The sequence below is a fragment of the Pan troglodytes genome, chromosome 14 (assembly GCF_028858775.2).
Source record: "Pan troglodytes isolate AG18354 chromosome 14, NHGRI_mPanTro3-v2.0_pri, whole genome shotgun sequence".
NCBI classification, from domain to species: domain Eukaryota; kingdom Metazoa; phylum Chordata; class Mammalia; order Primates; family Hominidae; genus Pan; species Pan troglodytes.
The window spans coordinates 54,096,222-54,114,700 of record NC_072412.2 but is presented as its reverse complement, the minus strand read 5'-3'; the positions used below and the strand labels follow the sequence as shown (position 1 = coordinate 54,114,700).

At 39.6% G+C, this 18,479-nt stretch overlaps 2 protein-coding genes across 18 annotated transcripts in view; both read left to right on the top strand.

Annotated features, from left to right (window-relative positions):
- Positions 1 to 18,479, top strand: part of RCBTB2 (RCC1 and BTB domain containing protein 2) — a 44,612-nt gene that overhangs the window by 10,513 nt on the left and 15,620 nt on the right. For 3 of the 17 annotated variants that reach the window (XR_010150700.1, XR_010150701.1, XM_063792531.1), the window contains exons 3-11: positions 644 to 739; positions 1,085 to 1,149; positions 4,935 to 5,108; positions 7,324 to 7,479; positions 7,709 to 7,859; positions 10,166 to 10,332; positions 10,887 to 11,045; positions 11,184 to 11,291; positions 12,291 to 12,433. Coding sequence is in view for 13 of the 17 variants with exons in the window: in XM_063792531.1 (XP_063648601.1) it covers positions 4,977 to 5,108; positions 7,324 to 7,479; positions 7,709 to 7,859; positions 10,166 to 10,332; positions 10,887 to 11,045; positions 11,184 to 11,291; positions 12,291 to 12,433 (1,016 nt within the window). In the remaining 4 variants the exon portion in view is untranslated. Of the gene's footprint in view, positions 1 to 643; positions 740 to 1,084; positions 1,150 to 2,679; positions 2,920 to 4,934; positions 5,786 to 7,323; positions 7,480 to 7,708; positions 7,860 to 10,165; positions 10,333 to 10,886; positions 11,046 to 11,183; positions 11,292 to 12,290; positions 12,434 to 18,479 lie in introns of all 17 variants that reach the window. The other 14 variants (XR_010150702.1, XM_063792532.1, XR_010150703.1 and 11 more) reach the window with 10 other exon arrangements.
- On the top strand, positions 16,212 to 18,240 carry LOC129136728 (uncharacterized). The gene has a single exon (XM_054664939.2). The coding sequence runs from the start codon at positions 16,362 to 16,364 to the stop codon at positions 16,986 to 16,988; it is 627 nt and encodes a 208-aa protein (XP_054520914.1). The 5' UTR covers positions 16,212 to 16,361; the 3' UTR covers positions 16,989 to 18,240.

Here is an 18,479-nt window from a genome sequence, read left to right as displayed (position 1 = left end):
GTAATACTTTGCTATTAATTTTCATAATTTTAAGTTATAATAATTCTGAATAAATTATGATTTCTCGTATTCTGAGAGATCTTTTTATAGCTGAGGAAAAAAATTACTAATATCCTCAAGGGCATAGAAAACATTGATAAGGAACACTGTTTAGACTTGGCCGTATTTTGATTATTGTTTTTATCTGTCTATTATGAGGCTCTCACTCTACTGTAGAAAATACCAGATAAAATGTTCTGATGTTAGTACCTGAAATAATAGATTGTATTTAAGTAAATAGACCCTAGCTCGTCAATTAGAAAAAGCAACATCATTAAATACAGCCTTATTAAATTGCTTTTTGGAGGAGAGAGAATATTTTATTTTTATTTATTTTTAATGATGAAATCGTTAACTACATAATGATTAAACCACAGTCCAGACATATTGCATAGCTTCTGCTAGAGCTGCTCCTGCTGTTACTTTTACCTGGTAGAAAGTAGGTGATGTGGGCATGGTTATTAAGGCAAGAACATTTAGTGCATTGCTACATATTTGATGGCTGTTGTTTCAGATTTTTCATTAAGTCCAGAATAACAAAGCCACATTCATTCATTCATTTTTTTTCATCATTTTCATTCATTTCTCCTTTTTTTTTTTCCAGCTTAGCAAATCATATATTCTTCTGTGGAGCTGAGAATTGATGTCCGCTCTTCCCCGTGATTTGGAACTTTCCAATCCCAGAGAAAAGTTGACAAAGGTCTAAAATTTATTTTTCCTTATCACAGGAAGTCAACTCTGAAATGAAAATTTTCTACTGATTTCCTTTATAGAGTTAAGGACCCATGTGAATTTTGAGACTACTTTTTCAGACCTCAGCAGGAAGATTCCCGTAAGAGGCCATCCAGTAGTTCCAGAACAGTTAAAACATTTTTGGAGTTTTATAGCTGTTAATTCCCATGCCTAAAGCTTAATTCCTTTATCGTCCTTTCACAACATTTGAGCTTAGCTTATTTTCCCTGCTAATTAGAAGTAAAGTAATTTTAACCTGCCTGGTTCCATCGAACATAAGGGATCCTGATTTTACCACATACTTTTTCCTCAGGGACTGCCCAGGACTGAGTCCATATGGAAGAAGAACTTCCTCTTTTCTCTGGAGACAGTGGCAAGGTTAGAAAAAAATCATGCCCTTGGAGCATGTGTGTTCTGTTGCATGAAACATACTTCATGAAGCACCTATTGGTCACCGATAGGAAAATCAATGAGATACTATCTATCTTTGAGGGGCTCACAGTGTAATCACTGAGATGCCAACAGATAATCGTTGTGGGTATGGAGAATGCTGAAGGGGCCAGCAGGAAACTGATATACCTCAGGTTCAGAGAAAGGGCTCCCAGCGATGGTGGGAGTGACAGATGAGGCGCAAAGGCCATCCCCTGCTTTCAGACAGTGCTGGCCTGCAAGAGGCTATGAGTTGATCAATGTTTATCCCATTCCCAGAGATTTTTAAAATTATAAACTGTCTGATCTTAGATGATATGTTCTCAATTCATCATAGACATTCTTTAATTTCTTTCTTCATCACATCTGAACATGACAGTCAACCAACTTATGTCTACTCAGTGTCCAGTTGTTGTTAAAAGCCTCACATCTTCCTGCACACATATTGATTTCCATCTTGTGTTATTTTGTTAAATTTACATAATATCTGCTTATTGCTATTAACAGCTTAATATTAACTCACTATTATTTAATAAAATCAGGTCAAAATTCAATAAAACTGTTAATAATTATGCAAAGCCCGCATTGTATACAAAGATGGCAAAGCTTTTGAAACTAAACTGTAGCATTACCGTGTGCAGACTTAAGTGTTCATTTGTGAGCCCTTGTAGGAAAGTCCAAAAGTAGCTTACAAAAGTAATGTATAGAACTCGAGAGTCCTACAAAAATGTTAACAGAAAAATTCCTAATTTTTCCTAGGAACAGCTTTCATAAAATAAAGAATAGATTCACAGAATCAGCAATGAAATTACTATATTATTACTACATAGTGATTGAACATATACAAATATATATACAAAGTGTTATAATGAATGAATGAATATGATATAATGCATACTACATAGTGAATATATTTATAAGATATAATGAATATAATGAATATATATGAAGTGTTATAATGCTAGGAAGTACTCAAAAGTTGAGGTGTTGGCATTTTTTCTTAACTCTTTTTTGCTAGGTATGCCTAACGTAATTTTGATTCTCTTTAAATATACTGTATTTTAAATTGAATTGCAACAACTTGATAGCTGTCTGTAATTAAGTGAAGTTTGGTTATACACTCGATTCTTCATATTGCTGGAGAAGCATAGTTATACAGGTATCACACACTCAAAGGAATAATAAAGTGCAATTTGGTCTCTAATTTTGTGGCAGATGTATTTCCTTAATTATGTTTTCCTTGAGCTAATATTAAAATTTCACTACTTGACATTTCTCAAACAGACGCCAGGTCTTGAAGGAAGGGGAGGTGGACTAGATGTGAGAAAAGTAGTAAAAGAAAGCCAGTCTGGGTTAATTATCACCTGCGGTAGTGTTATTTGCAGTAAGGAAGGTTACCTGTGCCAAACTAGGACTGAATTCTAGGGACACCATATTGCCATGCTCTCATTCCTTAGTAGTGCTTTTTTCCCCATACAGATTTTTCTCTTGACCATACTTGGCTCTTGCTCAGCCAGTTTCTTACTTGACAGTTGGGCACGGAGTTGATTGGGTCATTCTGCAGAGACAGCTGCTGTCATGCAGAATGGCTGCAGATAGATTGAGGCTCCTACGGGGGACTATTGTGTGAATCCTACATTGTTTCATGAGTGTGCTGGACAGAAGAATGTATATTGCTTCTGTGAACAAAGATGCTGTAATTCCTTGAGACTGACACAGGTAGAGTATCCCTTATCCGAAATGCTTGGGACCAGAAGTGTTTGGATTTCAGATTTTTTTTTTAATTTTTGAATATTTGCATTATACTTACCAGTTGAATATCTTTAATCAGAAAACCTGAAATCTGAAATGCTCTAGTGAACATTTCCTTTGAGCAGGACCTTTGAACATCATAATTGGTGCTCAAAAAGTTTTGGGTTTTGGATTCAGATTTTTGAATTAGGGATGCTCAGCCTGTATTAAATATGTACTTCAAAAAATGCAAATACATGCATTTTATAAATTTAGTCATCAGTTCCCTATGTAATAGTTGCCCTAACAAACTTAAAAATTGAGTCTTTGATGACTAACTTCCAACAGCCAGCCTTCTGCCAGAAATTAAAAGCAATGTATTCACATCTCTGTTGTACTTAGGTTATATTGTAATTATTTGTTTTCTATTAAATTGTGACCTCCTTGAAGGGAATGATCATGTCTTATTTTTGTACCTTAGTCAATGATACTATCAGATCCCACATTCTCTTGACTTGTAGCATCATTTCATAAAACTTACAGACTGGAGGTTTCATTAAAGAAAACACACGCATTGGAATCCCAGTAGCCAGTAGAGTTACGGGCTGGGTACCATAGGTTTTTATACAGGTGGGCCAGGAAGAAAGCCTAGAACTAATCATTTGTAGACAGGTATGTAAGAGCTGGCTGGAATTTACAGCCTGATTCTAGACATCCAGAAAACCACTTGATTTTATAGCAGAGCAGGATGAAATATAAAACTCTGCTTGCAAGGGAAAAATGAAATAGCCGTCAGTCATTGTATCTTTCCATGTGTGCTGTTTGTGGAAGACAACCCACAGTAGGTATTATTGCCTGTTCCTTAAGGAGTCTGAGAATAGCCAAAGCCCTGCAGATGCAAGCAAACACTAGGTCTACCAGCAGTATCACAGTTTATGTAAACTTTTTACTCAACAATCAGATGATATGTGGAAAGAACTCTGGGCTTTAATCTGGCTCATCCACTGAGAAGCTAGTGATCTTGAAAGATTACTTAGTCTCCCTGTGCCCCAGTTTCCTCATAGGTAACATGAGGATAATAATATCTATGTCCTACAATTGTTGTGAAGATCAGAAATAAGATATAAGATATAGACATTATTAGATTATTAACATCTACATTAAATACTTTTTCCACTTCCTAAACCTTGTTCTTTTGGAAATTTACAGACTTAAAATAGGAAAAAAAATAAAAACGAAGGCCTCATAGAAAATAAGATTTCTTCATGATATTGGGTGGTGGGGTAATTTAAAGTAGAAGCTTAACTAAAAGCTAACGTAACAAAATTCCATCCTTAGCTCTATTGTGGCCTTGGGCAAGTTGCTCTTTTTTCAGTAAACCAAGTGTCATAGAGAAGAAATACAAATTTTAAATAAAGATTCTTGGATTCCTCGATTAATGTAACATCACCATAGAACACTGTGTTCCTAAAATTATATATATAATAAAATTGGGGACATAGTTTTACACTTGCATATAACTGGAACTTCTTACATATGTGAGATTTTTTTTTGAATTCCAAATTCCAAATTAAGGTTGTCCTGTAGGAAATGCCTGTGGATTTTCCTACCTCTAAGAGGTATATATATATATATATATATATATATATATATATTTTTTTTTTTTTTTTTTTTTTTTTTTTTTTGCAAAGTACTCTGTAATTAAAGTAAATGCAGAAACAGTAAGCACTGTTTCAAAAGTGAATGGGAGAGCCAACTGTTGGTGTTGCCCAAAAGATAACAGAAGGTGTCCTTCTTAGGGCAAGGTCTTATGATCCAAGTGGCACGTGAGGGAACATGACTAGATTTGGCATCAGGAGAGCTTAGCCCTGGTACAGGCTCTGCCATTAACTCACAGGGTGATGCTGATAGCAGGGACAAGCTGCTTGTCTTCTCTGTTAGTTTCTTTGTGCTGCTGTAACAAATGACTACAATTCAAACAACAGAAATTTCTTTTCTCACAGTTCTGGAGGCCAGAAGTCTGAAATCAAGGCATCATCAGGGCAATGCTCCCTCGATATCTCTCAGGAAGAATCTTCTCAGCTTCTGGTGGTGGCCCCCAGCAATCCTTGCTGCTCCTTGACTTCCAGATGCATTACTGCAGTCCCTGTGTCTGTTGTCACCTGGCCTTCTTCCCTGTGCGTCACTGTGTGCCCTCTCGTCTTCTTTTAAGGACACTAGTCATTGGACGTAGGGTCCACTCTAATCCAGTATGACTCCATCTTAACTCATTACATCTGCAAAGACCCTATTTCCAAACAAAGTCACCTTCTGAGGTTCTAGGTGGATCTGGACTTTGGGGGGAAGCCATTCAACCCACTGCAGCTCCTCTCTGGGGTTTCTTCGGGTTTCTCAGAAAACTATCTTTTGAGCTCTTTTTAGCTACAGCATTCAATAGTGCCATGAAGATTATTCAGAAAAGATAGAAACCTGAAAACAAAGCTTTATTTACAAGAAAAAAGCTGGTGGCTCTGCTTATTTTTGCTTTAGGTCCAGTGGCCATTGGGACAGCTGCTCTGTGCATCCTAGCTTCCCTTTACTGACTGCAGACTTTACTTTGGATACAAGTTAATACTGTTGGCCGTGATCAGAAGGAAACTTAAAAGTTTGAGGACTTAGTAACAAAGTTGTGTTTGATGATATGGCTCAGGTGAAGTAGAAATGGAGAGCTTGGAGCCGAGAGCAGGGATTTGGGGCCCAGTTTTCAGAATGGCTTCCGTGTGAAGGAGTTACAGAGGATGAGATGGAAAGGAGGGCTGTGAATCTGGAAATGAGTCACAGCCATTCATTTACTTGTTCATTAACCAACACAAAGGTAGGTATTGCATTGTTAGCTCCTTTCAAGGGATGGATGACACGGTGGTGAAAGACTCGGTCTCTGTCCTCCTGAAGTGTACTCAGGAGTCTGTGAAGGTGGCCCCAGAGAAATTCATGGTAATGAGGACAGGGGAGGCTTACTAAGTTAATAGTGTGGACTTGAGAAGAGCAGAGTTGCTGACTTGTGCTCTCCTAAGGTGGAAGGGACAAGTAGGTGTTCAGATCTGTAGAAGGTAAGTGGATAGTCCACTCAGTTATACACCAGACCACATTCCCAGTAAGGTTGATTTAATAACTGATGGGAAAGAGAGGCCTTAGAAAATCTTTGTTGCTTTAAATAATGTGTAAGTTTGTTGATGCTGTGGGAAATAGCAGACATGCCATTTGATAGACATATTGGCTGTTTATGTATCTTATTATAACCTACAAAATGTTGGCAAGTTGAAAAGTATATCAATAAAAATGCCTCCTAAGTAGCAAATAGGTAAAACTCTTTTAAACAAATTTATAACTTCCTCTTATAGGAGTGTGGGTGCTCGTGATCTTAATGTATGCTGTTAGGGGGTTAATTGTGACCCTGCAACATTTATGTGTTGAAGTACAGCCAGTACCTCACAGTGCAACTTATTTGGAAATGGGATCAATGCAGATGTGGTTAGTTAAGATGAGGTCATTAGGGTGGACCTTAATCCAATATAATTGGTGTCCTTATAAAAAGGGGAAATTTAGATGCAGAGATATGCAGGGCATGGGGGGAGATGATGTGAACAGACATAGGGAGAAGACAGCCATCCACAAGCTGAGAAGCACAGCCTGGAAGAGATCCTTCCCTCACAGCCCTCAGAAGGAGCTAGCTAGCTGATACCTTGAGTTTGGACTTCCAGTTTCCAGAACCATAAGACAGTAAATTTCTGTTGGTTAAGCCACCTCGTTTGTCACTACTTTGTTACGGCTGCCTTAACAAGTACACGTGTTTTCTGGGTGTTAATTCCTGTCAACCCCCAAACTTCCTTGAGGGATGAGGAAACCCACCAATTCCTTAAACTGAAGGCCAAGTAAAGCTTGCCCATGAACTAAAACTTCGGACCATTTCCTTGGTGTCACTTTCAGCGTTGTTCTTTACCAAGCATTGTTCTTGACTTAGGCAGCAGATGACATGGCAGCTCTCTCTCTCTCTCTCTGTCTCTCTTGCTTTTACAACCAGCCTAGTTTCCACAGCTACTTTTAAGACATAGCCAATATTTAAAGTATCTGCTGAACATTCAGTTCCCAGAAGCCCAGCTTTGGATGACTCCTGTGTCCTTGAGGACAATGAGTAGGGGAGACCTGGTTCCATCCGGGCCTCCGCTGCTCGATGGCTGTGAGCCTCCCAAAAGCAGCTGGCAGAGGCAATCCCTGCAGCTGCGAGAGGCCTCTCAAAAATGGATGCAGTGTGTTCCTCCCAAAACCAGTGTTCACCCTCTTCTACAGAACTGAAGGGGCAGAGAAAATTCACTTTTTAATTGGTCATTTCAACATATATTTTTTCCTTTTCAGCCAGTACAGGCTACTCTGTCATCTTTGAAGATGTTAGATGTGGGAAAGTGGCCAATTTTTTCCCTTTGTTCTGAAGAAGAACTACAGTTAATTCGTCAGGCTTGTGTCTTTGGCAGTGCTGGCAATGAAGTTTTATACACTACAGTAAATGATGAGGTAATTTTGAAGAAAATAAATCAGCTACTCATATTTTTAGAAATGGATTTGCCAAATTGAAGATCTTGGGGGAACTAGGGAATAAAAGGTTAAAAAAAAAGCACGGAAATTAGGTTTTATTTATTATATAAAGAAGCAGTTTGCTTAAGGAAGATGATTCCTGTTTGGATGTAATTTATAGATTTGTTAGAAATAGAACTGCTTGAACTAACAGTGGTTTTTCCCATAGATTTTTGTGCTTGGCACAAACTGCTGTGGCTGTTTGGGGTTAGGTGACGTCCAGAGCACCATTGAACCTCGGAGACTGGATTCTTTAAATGGCAAAAAAATAGCCTGCCTCAGCTATGGGAGTGGTCCACATATTGTCCTTGCAACAACAGGTAACCTAGGAACCCCATGTAGAATTTCAGCTTTATTCGCAGCTGCCCTTGAGAACATTGTTTAATTGGTTGAGAGTTGCTAGCTCTTCCTGTGAAATTGACTATGTTTTGCATACCATAAAACATGAATGTATCTGAATGCCAGCATAAGGTGATGTGGCAGATGGAATCTAGGAATCATTGGCATTTTAGATGTATGAATGACAATGCTATAAGCCCAGTAAACACTGACGAACTGATTGTGGACTTTGGCAAGTCTGTCTGAACTTTGGATTCTTGATCTATGAATTGAAAGACTAAACCTTGTGTCCAACATCCCCCCGCCAACTCTTAGCATTCTGTGATTCTTACACTAAAGAGTGACTGATGGCTGTAGTTGGCATTAGTAGTAGGGATTAGCCACTTCATAAGGGATTGACTAGAAAAATTCCTTGCTCTGAGTGAAGCAAGGAGGAAAAAAGGAAGAAAATAAATAAAACTTCTCCCCAAAAGGTTGTAACCATGGATTTGTAGTTTAATTCACATCAAGACTGAACGGTCCAAGAAATCTCAACCCTTGAATTTATTCAAGGTACTGGGTGGCAAGTGCCTTAAGGGCATGATAGAAGTTAATGCAGATCCTTTCTAGGGGAAGGCACCTTTATCCTAGGCCTGAGAGAATTAACCAAAATAATTGTTCAGTAGCAATAGGCAGCACATAGTCAGAGATAACCAGATATACAGTAGTCTCCCGTTATCCTTGGTTTTACTTTCTCAAGTTTCAGTTACCTGCAGTTGACTGTGGTCTGAAAGTATAAATGTAAAATTTCCAAAATAAACAATTCATAAGTTTTAAATTGTGTGCCATTCTGAGTAGGGTGATATTTCACCATCTTGCTCCATCCCACCTGGGACATGAATCATTCCTTTGTCCAGCGTCTCTGCCATAGACACTCCCACCCGTTAGTTACTTAGTAGCTGTCTCAGTTATTAGATTGACTCTCTTGGTTTCATAGTGCTTGTGTTCAAGTCACCCTTATTTTACTTAATAATGGCCCCAAAGTGCAAGAGTAGTGATGCTTGCAATTTGGATATGCCAAAGAGAAACCATACGGTTCTTGCTTTAAATGAAAAATGGAGAGTTTCCATGCTGAGGTTGTTAAGATTTATGGTAAGAAAAAATCTTCTATCTGTGACATTGTGAACAGTACATTTTGTAATTGTTCTCTTTGATTATTAGTCATTGTTGTTAATCTCTTACTATGCCTAACTTACAAATTAAACTTTATCATAAGTATATACGTATAGGGAAAAACAGTGTATACAGGTTCAGTACGAGAGTCTTAGAATGTATCTCCTGCAGATAAGAGGGGCTTGCTATGCAAGGAAACAAGGTACCATGAATGGGAACCAGAAGAAACAACAGACAGCAAGAACGGATTACTAAATATCAGGCATTAAAATTATCAGACACCAATTATAAGACAGCTGTATTTATTATTTGAAGAAATTAAAATGAGCTTGAAAATAATCTGCAGGGATTATAGAAGATTTGAAAAGATCCAAATGAACAATATGATTATCAAAATGAAAATTCAGTGGACAAATTTTGTAGCAGTTTGAACACAGCAAATTAGTAAAATTAGTAAACCGGAAGATAAATGAGAAGTCACTATTCAGAATATAACACTAAGAGACAACATGCTGGAAAATACAGATGAAATGAGTACAAACTGTATGATTCCATTTATTTAAATTTCAAAAACAGGAAAAACTAAACATTTGTATGCAAGATGCATATGTGAGGGCCTTTTGGGGGGTGATTATAAGGTTATATTTCTTGACTTAAGTAGTACATGGGTGTGTGCTTTCTAATTTATAAAACTGTACATATATGTTTTATTAACTTTTCTGTATATTATGCTACCCAATAAATAATAACAAAGATTTTTAAAAATCAACTTGGTGATTATTTTAAAGATAAGGAAATTAAGACCTAGGGGAGTTAAGTGGCCTTCTAATATTTGACTTCATTCTAATGTTTTTGCTATTACTCCCAGCAGCCTTTTCTCTGCTCTTTATTAAAAACTTATTTTCCAGTTGTTATAACTGCATGCATTTAAATTTCACCTTGTTGCTTTGAGGTAGAATGCAGTTTATACTTTCCAAATAGATTCTTTTGTAGAATGACTTTGGTGGAATGGGGAAGTTGATTAGCTTTTTGCACCTGAATTTTTAGATTTCATTTGTGGAAGCTGTGCTACATATATTTTCGTATAACGAAGTAGATGTTGTAAAAAACTGATTGTCTTTCTTTTTATTTTCAGAAGGAGAAGTCTTTACCTGGGGTCATAATGCTTATAGCCAGCTGGGCAATGGGACAACTAATCATGGTTTAGTGCCCTGTCATATCTCTACTAATCTGTCAAACAAACAAGTCATTGAAGTTGCCTGTGGGTCTTACCATTCTTTGGTGCTAACATCTGATGGAGAGGTGAGAACAGTCAGCATAAAGCTCATTGATTTTTTTCAATAAGATTATGTAGACTTCTATAGTAGTCCTGGAAATACAATCATTTGATTAAAATAACCACCTCCCTCAAATTCAGCCTTATTTTTGGTAGCAATTCACAGTCAGGGTGTTGATGTTGTGACATTTACCTGTACGTAGTAAGGTCTTCCATAATTGCAAAATTTAAAAGGAGGTATTGTTCCTTCTCTGTTGCTGTAGTAAAGAGGTTATTTGCAATAAGAAAAATCCCCAAATGCTGGAAAAGATGGCTGGGGCAAAGTAGATACTTTTGTGTTACATTTTATTTAATAGTAATTATTACTGTTTGTATAGATAGCACCAATAACCTAATTGTATAAAATCATGTACATTGTATAAGAATGCATTTTGTAAACACTTCTCTGCCTGTGTTGTGAGGATTTATGAATGTGAAGCACTTTGAGAGGAAAGACTTGGTGCCACAAGTACATGTCAGTGTCCAGTTGAGACAGTTTATAAATTAATGTGTTTCATTTACTGATCTTTCCTTTAAACAGGTATTTGCCTGGGGTTATAATAACTCTGGGCAGGTAGGATCTGGATCAACAGTTAATCAGCCAATCCCTCGAAGAGTCACTGGCTGCCTACAAAATAAAGTAGTTGTGACCATAGCATGTGGGCAGATGTGCTGCATGGCAGTAGTAGACACGGGGGAGGTAAGGAAGTTATTTTACATCTTGTTTAAAAACCATGTTTGCCACATCAGTCTCATGCCAGTATGGTATGTCCCACATAACAGACAGCTTGCTGGCCATTTGTCTCTTGAGAGGATTGAGGGTCTCATTTTCTCTCAGGTCTATGTCTGGGGTTACAACGGAAACGGGCAGCTTGGACTCGGCAACAGTGGCAACCAGCCAACCCCTTGCAGAGTGGCAGCTTTGCAAGGCATCCGTGTCCAGCGGGTACGTCCACTGTCAGTTTGTGTGCGTGTATTTTTAAGTCTTCGCTGGCAAAGATATCAATGTATTAAAAACATAGATTTGTTGGCAGGATGAAAAGTTTAGCTGCTTGGATGTCTTCATTAAAGTAAAGGTTAAGTCTCTTTTTCCTTGAATTAAATTGCAGCTGTTCAGAAAATTTCTGTTCCAGGGCACTGTCACATACCTTTTGGAATATAAATTGTTACAAGCTTTCCTGAGGAAGCTTAAAAGCTTTTATACCCTTTGACCTGTAGTTCTACTCCTAGGGAATTTCCCTGAGGAACCAACAATTCCTGTAACTGTCTTACAGAATTAGTTAAGAAGATACATATACATATAAAAAGAGGATAACTTTAATAAAAAAAAATAGGTGTAACAGAATTTACTAATCAAATCGTAAGTTAATCATTAGATAAATTATGCCAAGTATATATGCTGGAGATGATGTATTGTATACAAAGAATTTTTAATGATATGGAAAACTGCTATGTGTAATGGTAAAATGAAGCAAGATACAGAACTGCTTATACAACATGGTCAGTAAAAAAATGCTATAGGTACATATCTCTATGTCTATATAGAAATAGAAAAAAAATGCCTCTGATCTTCAGAGTACGTTTATATTTATATTTTTCTATATTTTTCAAATTGAACATGTTTTACTTTTATAATCAAAAAAGAAAATAATTATTTAAAAAATACAAGTGTCTGTTTCTTACATTCCCCTCATACCCCTTGATTTCTGTGAGTATTAAAGCTCTAGTGAACTGGGGCAGGTGCTCACGCCAGGGTACTCATGGCAATCTTACTGCAGTTCTGGCCCACATGTTCTGGAAGGATGTTGGTTAACTTAATGCTTGCCTCTCCTACGGGTAGGCTGCCTCTTCCTTTTTTTTTCATTTTTGATTCTTAACCTACTTTGTGGAAGCAGTGAAATAATTACTTATATTTGCAGTCCTGAGTGGATTTTTTTCCTTCCAGGTCGCCTGTGGCTACGCACACACATTAGTATTAACAGATGAAGGCCAAGTGTATGCTTGGGGCGCCAATTCTTATGGGCAGTTGGGCACTGGCAATAAAAGCAACCAGTCCTATCCTACTCCTGTCACTGTGGAAAAGGACAGGTAACACGGGCATTTTCACAGTCCCCACACTGGTCTTTGGTGATTGTGATTAAACAGGACTTAGATATATAGAGAATGGTGGGGAATGTACTGCTAGTGTTAGAATATTATTTAACAAGAGTATTTATTCCTTTAGAAAAATTGGCTTTGGAATTGTTGGGGAGGTTGATTGTATGTTAAATATGCTATTTTCACTTACCCATGTTTCATCTATACCTCCAACAGCTATTCTAAGCAAACTGCAGTGACTAAACTTGCAACAGCTATTCTGTTACTCTTCTGCCTTACAAATCACCCTTTTGCCCTCCTCCTTTTCCTGTTTTACATTCTTAAGGGGGTGTCAATAACATTCAAGGTCGCTCTTCCCTGGCTTAGGAAAAGGTACCTTGCATGGGGTATAAAGCTGGTCACTCAGCTACATAGAAATTTGCCAGTTGAAAAGGATAGGGTTATTTCATTACTTTAACTCCCAAGCTGTCACTACGAGGAGGAGTAAAATGGTTAGGAAATTAAGATTTACTTTTGTGCACTTGTTTGCAAGGTTGTGTTATGTAATTAGCACATCCAGAATTAGTTTCCACGTTATTCTGATATTTTTGAAAGCCTTTGGAATTTCTCAAGCATGGTCAGATCGCTGCCTTTCCACTTTTCATTTCCTGATAGTAGTGTAGAGCAAAAACGTTTCATTATCTTTTCTTTTAAACCAGGGTTGCAGTCATTGTAGAAATGAATGCTGCTGTTTTTACTGCATGTATCTTTATTATATTTAATTTTAAAAGAAATATGTAGACAAACAGATTAGCTCACATTTATATGCAGTTCTTTTCTAATTTTCTGTTGGAATACTTAACAATGAAAATGAAGAACCAAATTATCATTTTTCAACTGCCTCAGTTTTCATTTGAGTATTGTGAACTTGGCTGACTTTCTTTAACCTACGTTTTAAAAGTTTTGTTTAACCAATTTAACATAGGTTAATTTTATAGGTTAAATAAAACTTTTTTCTCCAAAAACCTTAAAATTTAAGACCCCTGGCCCCTTCAGAATTGGGAGGAGGGACAATAATGGAGGCAGGAGGTGGTGCAGGTAGATGCCTGCAGCTGTTCATTCACATATCTTGTAGCTTAGAGCTCCTCAGAAGAGAAGGGACAGTCCTGAGGCTTTGAATAACCACAAAAGTGCCTCAGTTGGTAGGGACACTTAACATTTAAACTGAAAAACAGAGTTAAAGGATCAAATAAAGATGGCATGGAAATAAAAACGATGGATTTGTATGGCCTGTTATTTTTTTATTTTTATTTTTTGAGACACAGTCTCCCTGTCTTCCAGGTTGGGGTGCAGTGGTGCAATCACGGTTCACTGTAGTCTTGACTTCCCAAGGTCAGGCGATCCTCCCACCTTAGCCTCTGGAGTAGCTGGGACTACAGGAGCATGCCACCATACCTAGCTAATTTTTGTGTTTTTTGCAGGGCCAGGGTTTTGCCACATTGCCCAGGCTGGTAGCTCCTGGGCTCAAGTGATCCTCTTATCTCGGTCTCCCAAAGTGCTGGGATTACAGGTATGAGCCACTGCGCCTGGCCTGGCCCATTACTTTTTATGGTGCTCCTACACTTACCCAGAACTTTAGCACATCCATCCCTGGTCTCACAGAATTCTGCCGTCATTGCCCACCAGTGACTTGCTGCATTGCACTGCTGGTCCCTGATCCAGAATGATCACCCAAGGCTTCTGATTCAGGTTCTCAATGGGGCAGATGGATTGTGGGGCGTCAAGATGGGAGAAAGAAAAAGTAGCAGAGAAGCAGGTAATGGGAATGGAAGCTGTGTGAGTGCCAAGTTGCTTAACTGGACATTGGGAGTTATCTATTGCATTTCTGTCTTCTTAAACTGCAGTTATTTTTGAATTATAATTTGGTTATAAAAATCATGGATGGGCCAGGCACTCACGCCTGTAATCCCAGCACTTTGGGAGGCCAAGGCGGGCGGATCACCTGAGGTCAGGACTTTGAGACCAGCCTGGCCAACATGGTGAAACCCTGTCTCTACTAAAAATATAAAAATTAGCTGGGCACAGTGGCACATGCCTGTAATCCCAGTTACTTGGGAGGCTAAGGCACGAGAATCCCTTGACCCCAGGAAGTGGAGGTTGCAGTGAGATCGCGACACTGCACTCTAGCCTGGGCAGTAGAGTGAGACTCTGTCTCAAAAAAAAAAAAAAAAAAAAATGGATGAATGTTTTAAATGAGATGTTCCTGATTTTCTGTTTTCCGTACTTGAATTTCAAGTGGTGGTTTCTGAACTTGCACAGTTTCAACCAGGCACTCAATCACGGGCGTATTCCGAGGGAGGGGTTTATAGGTCTGTGCTGGGACTTGTTCTGCACTTCTCCACCCTTTCCAGGGATGGGAGAGTCAAGTATATGTCATAACTTATCCCTGGGGAACCCCGGAGCCTTACTTCTGACTCTTCTGCGGCCCATTGCAGGAAAGCCTGACTAATTAGGAACTGGATTGAATGTGGGGTGGGGTGGGTTTCAGTTCTTAGTTACCTGTTCACAGAAGTGGGAAGGAGAAATCTGTCTACATTGTTTTCTTTGCTGGAACAACCATCCAAGGGAAACCTTTTAAAATCTTTCCCAGAAAAAGATTTTATTTATGATGGAGAATACTGATATTTGTCAGCAATATATGTTTACATAAAAATAAGTTTAATGATTAAAATGATTGTCTTCTCCTAATCCAGTCATCCAATCTTTCTGAAGTTTCAGTACCTTGGGGACAGATTGACCAACATTTGTATCTTTGTTCTTAACGTTCCCTAACAGCATATTTTAAACTAAACTGATGTGAAGCTAACTTTTCCTTGAATTTCTGAGAATTCTTCGACTTCTGAGGTAGTTGGTATAATACTTGGGCTCTTACAAAACCAGGATTGGGAATCCCTGCTGTGGATCTGTCATCTTTGCTGTTTCTTCTCCAATATTCTTCTCCCTCACAGATGACCTTTCACCCCCCTCAAGGTTTTCCAGTTTCTATTCTTTCTCACTCTCTGCTTTTTCATTTCTAGTACTTCATAGCCAATAAGCTCAGCAGTTGTTGTTGATCATTCCCTCAAGGTGACACAAAACCTGTTTATTATCAACATATAGTGATTTTTTTTTCCCATTAAGATTGGCTACAAAATAAAAGTGTGAAATACGCCAGACATCCTGACAGTAAAGGTTAGCTCAGTTGATAGTCATTGTCTGTCGCATGTCTGGCTGGAAAATTGGAACGTCGGTGTTTGCTGCTTGGTATGAGTCCAGTTTAAAAACCAACAATGACCTTAGGCAATGGCAGGATTCCTTAGCGGTTGCTTGGGTCACAAGCCTAGACCTGAAAGTACCCTCTAAACTTTCTGCATTCTCATTCCTGTAGCAGCTACTGCAGCCAACCAAATCCGTGCCCCACCCCTGACTTCCCATGTGGAGCCGGGTGTGCCAGGTATATGTCACAAGGCCATGCCCCGGGACGGGCAGCATCACATGGCCTTCCCTGACCCACCCTTTGGCTCTGTCTGTCCCAGCCCTTCTCTAGAGAGTAGTGTCCCACTTCAGGTCACCAGCTGCTCTAGGGGCAGAGGCTACCCTCTTTCATGGATGCTAATAACAAAGAACAAACATCTCAGAAGGGAACATAGGAACCGCATTATTTGGCTTTTCTGATGTTGGGCAGATCAGTGAAGGATGCTGTTGTGCTCCAGTCACTGACATTTTTCATAGAACATTACCCCAAAGGACACAGAAATGATTCCAAAAAATGTAGAAGTCTTTGCCTAGTAGGTCACTGCAAAGTGCTAAAATCTGAAGAAAGGAAGAGCAGTTCACAAATGCTTATCTTCACATTGTTCATTGGGCTGCCCTAACCTCCCCTGCTCCCAGAGAATGCCAGATGGCTTTACAATTGAGGTGGTTCAAACACAGAAGGCCCTTTTTCCTTTTATTAATTGCTCAGCTATGTGTACATTGGCCCCCACACCTGCCACCTGACCAGCGCGGCTTCTGCCTCCCTCAGCACTGCCAGCCGGGGGTTTTCTTAGACTCATCCCCTGGGCCACCTTCCGCTCCTCTCCCTCCCTCTGCATTAACATCCAGGCCACCCTCATTACTCCTTGGCAGCCTAGCTTGGGTTGGCCTCCCCAGCCAGCCTTCCAGACTATTCTTTCTCTCCCTTGCAGCCTGTCTTGCACACCACTGTGGCCAGGTCAGTCTTTCTGAGAATACCATTTCCTCACATCATGGCCCTGTTTACAAAGCAGTTTCCCATTTGCCTATCACATCAGATCAAATCAGAACTCTTCGGCTCTGGATTGAAGCCGACGCCACTGTTCCTGGCAAGCCTCATTGCCCTCCGATCCCGGCGTTGGCCTCCGTCCCTGTCAGGTCTTGTACGATGATGCTGCTCTCTGCCATCCTGCCGTCTCCAGCTCTGCCTGCATGTTGGTCCTGCATTGCTCTCCACCTCACACACTCTTATTCCACGGCTCTGGCCAGTCCAAAGCATACATGGCCCAGTTAGTTCCCTTTTACTTGAAATATTCCCTGAGGAGCCCCCAGGTATTTTTCCTTACTCACTGGAGACTTGTAGTCAGGGCCACACTGATGTCATTTGGGAATTATTTGCAAAGTCACAGATCTGGACTTCTCTCTCCAGCTAAATCATGAGTTCCTCAGCTAAATCACGGGCCCACAGTTCTGCAGCAGCTGGTAAACACTTTTAGTCACGGAAGGAAGCCTTTTTCGGTTCTCAGCTCTGCCAAGGAACTTATTTCACGTACACAAAACCACAAACCGTGAGAGGATTGCTGCCTGTATCCTGTTCCCCCTCATCTTTTTTTTTCTTTGAAAAGATGGTAAAGCTGATTATAAGAATTGAAATAACGTGGCCCTAGAACTACACTCTGACTCTGATCCGCGTGTCCTGCCCACAGCACCAGGCCACGAAGACAGACCATGTCGCTATCCTCACATTTGCTTGTAACTTAGGAGGCTTGCCAGTAAAATCGATACTAACAGTGGACGTACTTCTCTTTGAATAAGTTTATTCTATTTCCTTCTCCCATTTTCTTTATTTGTTGAAAAGAATGGTGCTGATTGAGAAGCCAAATATTGTTAACCATTTTCCCCATCTGGCACGGTTCTTTTGCACAGCACTGGATTAGGCCAGGGGACTGGCCTAACCCTGCAAATATCAGGAAAGGACTCTTCTAGGGAAAGTCGTACTAATCTGAATTGATCACTAGAAATACATGGTCTCCACCTAAAAGATGCTTTGTCACTTAAAAGGCTGAGTAGTCATCATAATGTAAAGAAACCTCTATTGTCATGCAACCATTTGCACCCAGACATTGTGCCTGGTTGGCACTTAACATTTTATCACTTGATTCTCACACCACCCTTGCAATGTGATGAAACCAAGGCTCCTAGGTGCTAAGTGACATTCCCCTAGTCATGCAGCCTAGTGCTAGTCACACAGCCTAGTGGTAGAGCGAGGATTCAAACCCAGTTTTTGTTTTCCTTTGAGCTGGAGCTGCAAGAAAAAAAAAAGAAAGAAAAAACAAACCTAGGTGTGACTCCAAATCCTGAGCTCTCCACTGTGGGCCATCGTAGCCTCTTTTCCTCTAGTATTTGTGGGTGGTTTTCAAGGGCTAAGAACGATCCTCATAATAAGTCAGTGAGATTACCGCACATGAGAACAGCATGTCTCAGCCTCTGAGGTGAGCCGGTACAAGCTCCAGCTTCTGTGATAACACCTCCCTCCTGGTTTGAGAGCAACTGCCTAAAGGAGGCAGTGGAGGATCATCCTCACCCTTCAGGTGCTAGCCCGTGTCAGTGGGGTCTTATACAACCTTTGCTCTGTGTTGTTGAGTCTTCCTCAGTCAGTAAAGTGACCCATAGATTATATTCAGTAAGACACCACGTTATGTGCTTAGAGAGAATTAAGCCAGTGATTAGGCCTGCCAGAAACTGGTCATCTCGCTGAACAGGTGAAACGGATGCATAAAGTAAC